Source organism: Falco peregrinus, chromosome 3 (genome assembly GCF_023634155.1).
Source record: "Falco peregrinus isolate bFalPer1 chromosome 3, bFalPer1.pri, whole genome shotgun sequence".
In the NCBI taxonomy this organism is placed as follows: Eukaryota; Metazoa; Chordata; class Aves; order Falconiformes; family Falconidae; genus Falco; species Falco peregrinus.
In genome coordinates this window covers 67,065,048-67,073,746 of record NC_073723.1, presented here as the reverse complement: position 1 = coordinate 67,073,746, position 8,699 = coordinate 67,065,048, and the positions used below count along the sequence as shown (strand labels likewise).

Here is an 8,699-nt window from a genome sequence, read left to right as displayed (position 1 = left end):
GAATTTAGTACAACCTTGATACAGCAGATGGAGGACATTAATGTAAGTTTACTGTGAAAGAATATCACAGTGATGGAGACGAGGGTGGAAAAACAATTAGACATAAACTGAGAGGGCTGTGACATACATCCTTTTGGAAATCACTTGCATACACCGTACCACACTTTTCATGTTTTTGTTGGCTGCTGATGAAAGTGTATTGCATGAGAAAGTACATGATACGAAAAAGAAACTGTGACTATTACAAGGCCATCCTTTTTTTTGTGCACCTGCAATTACATGCAAAAGTTTCATATACACACAACAATCTCCATCACTTCTTGTCCACCTATCATCAATTTACTTTTTCCAATTAAGATGGCAGGCACAATCTTTCAAAAACAAGATGAGCCCTCTGGTCAGACAACCTATGACGTGCTATGCATCTTTACTACGCGTTTAAAAAACTCCGCTTTGTGACATTGCCTGGCATTAGAAACACGGCTGTGTAATTCTGGAGCCCTGGTTACATAAAAAAGAAAACCCCCAACCCCTCACTGATTCACCTCCTACTTCACCCCCTCACCCGCTTGCTTTACACCAGCCAGCCAGAGCTACTTCCAGGGCGCTGTCAGACACATGGAAGAAATTAGCAAATCCTGTTTTCACTACAAACATGCATCATTCTCCGACTTCCAAATCGTAGCCGTGTGGGTACCGACGGGTGAGGAAACACACCCGGCCCGTTTTAATGGCGTGCCTGGACTCAACAACAACGAGATCTTTGCAGAAGTCGACAGTGCACGTATGCACCGAAGCATGACGGCCGGCACGACTGAAGGTATGAAAAGCCATCGTCCGCCAGGTACGGGGCAGAGCTCGCATTCAAGCGACGCGCAGAACACCGGTGACAGCCCCTGTCTGGGACCAGGACGGCAGCTGCTACCCCGACGCCCACAGCCCCGCAGCGCTGGGTGCGCGCGCCCACCGCGCCACGCGGCCGCGAACGCGCAGCTCCTTGAAGTGCGCGGCCCGCCCACGGCTGCCAGCCCGGGCCGTGCCGGTGCCCAGGGGAGGCCCCGCCCCGCCCCGCCCCGCCCGCCCCGCCTCCCGCGGCGCTAGTACTCGGCGCGGGGCCGCGCGGGAGTTGTAGTTGCTCGTGCTCCCGCCGGCCTGCCCCAGGGCTCCGCAGGGGGGCGGGAGCTCCCGGCGTGCTTCGCGCGCAGCCGAGGGCGGTCGAGGAAGCGGCGGGTGCCGGACTACGCTTCCCAAGGTGCCCCGCGGCCGCCGTTGGGCAGGAAGGGCGGGCTGGCGGCGGAGCCGGCGCGGCCGTTGAATGCTAGTGCGGAGAGGGGCGCGATGGAGTTACCGTCACTCGTCAGGAAGCTGGGTAACGGCTCCCCTCTCCCTCCCGGGGTAGCGGGGCCGGCTGCCGAGGGGCGCCGCGGCCGTCTCGCCCCCTCCGCGGGGCTGTGTGCGGGAGGGCGGTGAGGGGCCTGCCCCCCACCGGTGCGCCGCGCTGCCCGGCAGGCCCCTTGGTGGCGTGTGGGAGCACGGCTCCAGGCCGGGCGGGGAGGGGCTGGGGGTTCCTGCCTCGACGGCCGCGGGGCGCGGCTGCACCTGCCCGGCTTCCGCTGCCGCTCGGCCGCCCGCCCCCGGCGCTCCCTGCTTCTCTGCCCGACTCCCCGCTGCGGACGTGGAGGGGCCGGGGGCAGCCGGTGGTGCTTCCCTGGGAGATGCCCCAGGCTTATCCCTGCAGACGTGGTGCCTCTCGATGCAACGGGCTTGGGGAGATCCTTGTCCGGTTTGGGAGTCGGAGGCAGTTGTCAGTATCCACAACGTGGTACGGTAGAGGTTTTCAGAATTTAGTTGTGTGCCTCAAGGAAAAGGCCATTCTCTTTTGGATTTGGCACCAGGTTATATCAGTATATTTTACAATATTTCACCACTTTACACCGTGCAAACATGCTTGATTAGCTTACTGCTGGTGAGTGCAGTTGTATCTGTCTTACTGGTAAGCATAATACTGACAGCATAAAAGCCAGCTTTTTTTTCACAAATCTTTGGCAGTATTCTGTTTGTCCAAGTAACAAATCAATTATGTCAGATAATTTTACAGGGGTTTTAATCCCTTTTTTTTTGGGCAGGTCATGAACTGGCAGAGATAAGAGAACGATCTCTGAAGACTATTCTGTTTAAGTTGGAACATAACTTGATTTCGTATGCTGATCTGGTCCATGATAAAATGCTTTTCCTTAATCTTTTGGAGTGGTTCAATTTTCCAGTCGTACCAATGAAAGAGGAAGTACTACATTTTGTGAACAGTTTGATCAAGGTAGGACATATTAACGTTTATTTCTATTTAACCTATATGCCTTCGGGATGATGAAGCTAAATGAAACTGGATATCATTTGGTTTTGTAGCTCTGTGTAATGAGATTTTAGAGTTTTACAAAGACAGGGATAATAAGGCCACTGTGTGTAGACAAAAATTGAAACAATTTGAGTGACATGGAACAGGTCAGAGAGCTGAAAAAATCATTCTTTTCTGGGTTTCTCTTTCAGTTTCTCTGCTTCTTCACTTTCTCATTTTGTGTGTAATTGAGAAAACACAGAAATTTCAGAGATCTTGGATTCTTACATTCTTGTGTTTTAAACACTATAAACAGCACCTATACAGAGGAAAAGAAATCTCGTCCTTGGTAGCGATGGATGGGCTAAGCAAAAAACCCCCAAAATATAACTTCAGTTTTGTTAACAGTTCTTTTCTTTCTCCCCACTGCTGTGTCTGTGTCCCTCCCCGTGCGGTGTGTACAGCGCCCCCCCACCCCCCCCCCACCCACCCAAGGGACCTTGTGATTCTTCAGGCTAACTTTTGTCAGTTATTTGTCCTAATGTAGCATCCACCTGCTGGCCAGAAAATGATTGGAATTGGTGCAGCGGAATTCTTCTCTCAGCTTCGCCCCAACGTGGATCCAAACTTGCAGGCCTTAATTGATGGGATATTGGATGGACTGTTTTTCCTTCCTTCTGGACTTCCTTCTAGTTCTTTATCAGTATGTTATCAAACTCTGTCTCGGCCTTCAGTAGATCAGCCAGGTAAATCGTATTTTGAAGTGTGATTTATTTAAAAAGAAAATGATGTAAATGACAAGCTTCCAGGCTATGAAAAGCTGATGTTTTCAGGCATAGTAGGTGAATTATTAATGAGAGATCAGTGAAGTGTATGGTAAGTGGATTCTGCCAGAGAAGGTGTGATCTTAGATAAATCAGATAGTGCTATTCTTGTGATGGAATTCTCTGCACAAGAATAGTCCTGATGTTTATAATCAGACCTTCTCCGCCCATTTCTTCAGTCTGGGATATCTGGTTGCTATTATGTAAAAAGGGCAGGACACATGTAACTTTCAGAGATACCTTTTGCAGCAATTGTGGCAGCTTTGAACAAATCTGTAATTAAGCTGATATGCTTTGCTGCTTTTCTTTGCATAGTAGACTTTGATTTTGAGAGCAAATCAGATCTTAAAAAAAACTCCAAACAAACAAATGAAAACACAAAAAGGGAAGGGAGGAGAAGCTGTAAGTGATCATGGTACAGTGATTTTTAAAACTGTCTCCATAGTTTTGGATAAGTATCTGTCACAGAAAAATAGGTAACCTTTGTTTACAATTTCATATTATGTGCAAAGGACTTTAAATATATGTGAAGTGCTATTATTTGCTTCTGTTATCTAGCTTATTATCTGTTAGTCATTTACAGTTCCTCTTCAATGAAGTCAAGAAGTAAACCCATGTTCTCCTCTTCTGCCTTAAAAACTTTAGCACAGAGGAGAAACTTGCATAATATGAAGGTCCTTACTTCATCCTAGTTCTTGTGGGAAAGACACTGCTGTTACACTGCATGGTATAGTAATGGCCACACCTCTGTCACTTATCCTGTGTGGTCACAGACACAAAACTATCCTGTTGTGTCTGAAGCCTAATGCTTGGACTTTGGGTTTGCTGTAACGATGTGGTGACTGGTGATACCCATCCCACCCTGACCTTTTTTGTTTTCATTTTTCTTTCCTGTTCCCACCTAGGGGCAGATTTTTACCCAATTGCCACACTGTGGAGAATGGTATAATAACTTTTGATATATGCATTCTTAAGCTATATCTTTCTAAAACTACCCTTTGAAGTATTGTTCATAATTTCTACTTATGATGTAAATTGTATGCATTTGTGGATTAAATAATCTTAATGCTTAGTAACAGGAGTGTTGTATTTTTCTTGCTATTTCTATTTCAGCTACTGGGAAAAATTGTAAACTAGTAATTTGGGAATTATTTAGTTTGGTCCTTTGAACAAATACTGTGTTCTGGGGAGACTGTTTTTAAGTTTACATACCTTGTCTGTATTTTGTCATACAGTTTGTGTATTAATTATATGTATTTAATAATATACATATTGCATACGGGGGAGACAACTTTTTAGCTTGACCTGAAAAGACACTTTTGGTAGAAAAAGGCTTTAAATAGTTAATTTTAACAGCTAATTTTTTTACTGTGTAGGTCGATCAGAAGAAAAACTTTTTTTTGGCTGCCAGTTGTCTACCAGGCAACGCATTTTGTGTAATTGTTTTTGCTATTGCTTGCATGGTATGCGATGTAGTGCAAGAAAATGGAAAAATCTTTACAGTTACAGAATATGATTGTAAAAAATAAACATAGACACACTCTTTTTACTTCACTTCCCTGATCATCTGAGACTATTTTAAATCTGTTTCCTTAATAGGTCAAAACTCAAGGGCAAAAGGGAAGCAGTTAGGAAAATCATGAAGATAGATTGAGTGTTGCTTTTGTTTAGGTGTTTGTTTTTTTGTTTAGTGTACATTTTTTAAACTTACCCTTTACACTTACCCTTTATTTCTTCCAGTTCTGCCTCAAGAGGAATTATGCACAGGATATTTTTGTCAAAGTAGAAGTTATGTGCCACAGTTAGAAATACCTCCCAAAAGAACAGTTGGTATGTGTAATAAGAATGTTACTTACAGAAAGTGCTTTGAGTTGTAATTTAGATTTAATTCCATTACAAATATTATGGCTATTTTTTTTTCCTGTTGTTATTCTATGAAATGTAGTATCACAGAAACTACAATATATAAATATTTACAGAAAGGACATTCATCTTGATAGAACTTTCTCTTTTCTAGTAAATAGTTAGTGTGACTGGTTGGAATATGTAAAGTATGATCAGATATGCTGTAATTTAAAAAATCATTTAAATTGCTAACACTTTTCAGAAGATCTGTGTTCCATAATCAAACATGGCTGTTAACCGTTTTATTTCAACTGCAACTACCAAATTATTTCAAACCTTTCTACTTTTCAGAAAACTAGGTTAGGTGCTCTAGAAATCTTTATGTTGTATCTAAATGGAAACCAGTGTTACACTTCTTTGTCAGTAAAATGATATGAAATGTTTCACTGACAAACACAGACTAATATTATTTTGGCAAGTCTTTGCTTGTATCAGTCTAGTAGTAGTTCACAAGAGAGTGTCATATTCAACATACAATATGGTGCTGAGAACTAGATTTTTAAAATATGACTCTGGAGTTATTGTATGTAAATCACCAGATTACTTTTTTATCAGTGTATCAGCTATCTTTGGAATTGCACAATAATTATTACAAACTCTTAACTAATGTAACTTTAAGGCTGTTTTTAACTTAAAAAGTTAGTGTGTCATAATTTAGTAACAACCGTAATTTCTACTGCTTTAAAGAGTAAAAGCATGAGGTCAATTTTTCTTTTTTAGAGATCATGCTAATAAGTATTCTTTAGTAGCAGAACAAAACTAAGATTTGATTGAATGCATGCAGTGGGGGATCAGGTACTCTTCCACTAATGCTGTGTTTCCTATTTGCTAGAATTTTCTTCAATAAATGTATTTAATTTTGATTTTAGATAACCTTAGGGTTTTTTGGTGTTGCTGAAAACTCTCATTAGAAACACTTGACTTTGTGAAAGCTTATATTTAGTAAAAGGTATTTCTATTTCAGATAGTGAATAGTTTGTATATTTCCATGGCAAAGTCAAAAATTTACATTCTAATATTTCTATAAAATATACTCCAAAATATCTGCTCTTTTTTGTACAGTGAAATGCTTGAAATTTTCCACATTTCCTTGGTTAACTCTGACTTCAACAGATAGACATGTTCTTTCATCAAATGAAAGGTACGGTAATAGAAACTTTACAATATGTTTGTAGGCTTTATTTTTCTTAAGCGTGGTTCTAAATTTTTTTCCTTACACATCATTAGACTGTTCCTGTAAATAACCTAATGAGATAATTTATGAAAAGCTATCATAAAAGCTGTGCTAAAGTTGGGCTGAGCTGATAAACAATGAGTTGTAATAGGACAGTTTTTCTGCTAATGTCACTCTTTACGTTTACTTCAGAGTACATTTTCTTTGTTCATGACACTTCAGTCTGTCTTCTAAATGTCTCAAGCTGAAGTTTTCATTCAGTTAATTTTAGAACAAACTGGAATAAAATCCTTATTTACTTTACCCCTGCGGCCATTTGGCAGAGAAATCCATATTTTCAGTATTAGCTTAAATAGGTTTAGGCCAATAAATTTAGGTGCAATGCCTTATCCAGGCATTGACTTGTTCAGATCGTCTTTCTGCAGTGATTTTTTTTATTGTTTTTTAACTTTCACTTAGGAAAACAGTGTTTGCCTGTGGCCCAGGGAAAATGTCTGTAGTTGAGCTTCTTCATGAGATGACACAGAGCTGTGATAGATTTTTAGCATAGCCAGTCATGGACTGGACTATTTAACAAGTCTACTGTAATTGTAAGCTTTCTTATAATAGGTTTCTGGTGGGATTTTTTGTTTGTTTGTTTTCTTTTTTTTTTTTCTTTCGAAAGATATCTGAAGCTGGAAAACCTCTTTAATATTTAATTTCCCTTATGACCAAGTCTAGAAAAAGAAAACAGATCCTTAAAACTGGACACATTTGACTTTTTAAATTTATTTTTTACAGTGGTTTCTGAAACAATAAAAATAGAAAAAAGTGAAGTAGAAACCCAAGAGGTTCTTAATATTTACTAATATATATGTTAGAGAATAACTAATAAATTTTGTACTTTATGTGATTTTCCATATATGTAATTCAAGTGCTTTTAAGTTATACATGAACTTTAGTAATGAAAGAATTTTTCACATTGGTTAAGCGTTAGATTACTTGCTGTATACCACTGAGATGATCACTAGCTTCACAGGGAATTTCAAGTCTTTCTAATCTTAATTTCAAATTCAGAATCAATAGTTATTTATATTCTGGGAACTTAATTTTACATGTGGTTTGGTAACAGCTGGATTTGAGTTTGTTCTTTATTGTAGAGAGTATTAGCATAGCTAAGGAATGATTCAAGTTTAAAAATGTTACGGCTGTAGAACTACAGCATTTTTTTTCTTCAGTGTCGTGATTATAACTTTCTTGTAGAGACTTGTTCAAGCTAATGACTACTCGTTGTTTTTTTTTGTTTTAATGCATATTTAATTATGGACTGCATTTTTAGCTCTTTGAGAAGTAACAACCAAAGTTTAATTTGGAGTACATGTGAGCTTCTTCAGGATGTGATTATGCAAGATTTTCCTGCTGAGATTTTCCTTCAAAGGCCAAAGATTATACAGGCAAGAATTCACTTAAAGTTTAAGGTTTTTATTGTGCTGTGTTATAAGTTGTGCCAGGTAAGAATTGATGTAAATAATACTATTTGATTCTAAACAAAAGTTCCTTTATGTGAACTCCAGGTGCATAGTAAAGGAGGCATTAGCTATATATTGTGTTTAGAAAGTTACTTGTTGTAATGACATCTATTGCTAATCAGTAATGAAGTGTGTTGTGGAGTAATACTTTTTCTTCTGGGTAGGATAAAACTGTGTCACTGTCATATGTACAGCCTCTAATGGGCTCCCCTAATGAAAGTAGTGCCTGTATTGTAAATACAGGCTGGAACTCAACTTTTTCTTTAGGACTGGTAGTCTTGCATCAGTAAGAAAACAGTAGTTAAACTTATTTATTCTTTTCTGTGATTTATAAACACTTAGAAATGTTTGTGAACTATATTTAGTGCAAGACTCTTGCTGGCGTAGTTGTTCATGAAGGTGCACTGATGTTCAGCTGCCGGTGTCCATGGTTTTTTATTTGCAGAGCCTTTTGTCTCTTCTAAACCTTGCTTTTGGAGGAGATGGAAGACATCGGTTAGCTTTGCAGGCTGTGTCATGCCTGCAACAGTTGTGCATCTTGTTGAGAAGCAGACTTAACTTTCACAGAGATCCAAGTTTTTCTTCCACAGAGCAAGGTAGGTATTTTCAAATATTTGAAATACAGGTGTGTTTTTACTACAGGTAAGATTGTCTAAAACTAATAATTATAATAAAAAAGCCAACCCACAGGTTTATAGCAAATGCAATCATGTGAACCTGTTTTGCTAAACGTGGTGTTTACTACTATTCATGTTAGTAACTATTTTTTGAGTACTTGCATTATTTTAAAGTACTCTACTCATTTTTACAATTTCCTATGATTCTACATTCATCAACTTTTCCTAGTATGCAACTGTTTGTCAGCAGGAGAGGGATTTTTAAATAAAACTAAAGGAAATCTGTAAAATAAAAGTGGGCAGACAAGTTTCAGAAAAGTTTTCAAACTATTAGAGCTT

The 8,699-nt window shown here is 39.7% G+C and overlaps 1 protein-coding gene across 2 annotated transcripts in view; it reads left to right on the top strand.

The window, feature by feature from the left end:
• Positions 1 to 1,238: 1,238 nt before the first annotated feature.
• The window catches only part of RTTN (rotatin), an 89,147-nt gene continuing 81,686 nt past the window's right edge, over positions 1,239 to 8,699 (top strand). For both annotated transcript variants that reach the window (XM_055799855.1, XM_055799854.1), the window contains exons 1-7: positions 1,239 to 1,369; positions 2,127 to 2,314; positions 2,880 to 3,078; positions 4,897 to 4,986; positions 6,124 to 6,202; positions 7,554 to 7,668; positions 8,189 to 8,339. In XM_055799855.1, coding sequence (XP_055655830.1) covers positions 1,339 to 1,369; positions 2,127 to 2,314; positions 2,880 to 3,078; positions 4,897 to 4,986; positions 6,124 to 6,202; positions 7,554 to 7,668; positions 8,189 to 8,339 — 853 coding nt within the window. In that variant the 5' untranslated portion in view covers positions 1,239 to 1,338. The remainder of the gene's footprint in view (positions 1,370 to 2,126; positions 2,315 to 2,879; positions 3,079 to 4,896; positions 4,987 to 6,123; positions 6,203 to 7,553; positions 7,669 to 8,188; positions 8,340 to 8,699) is intronic.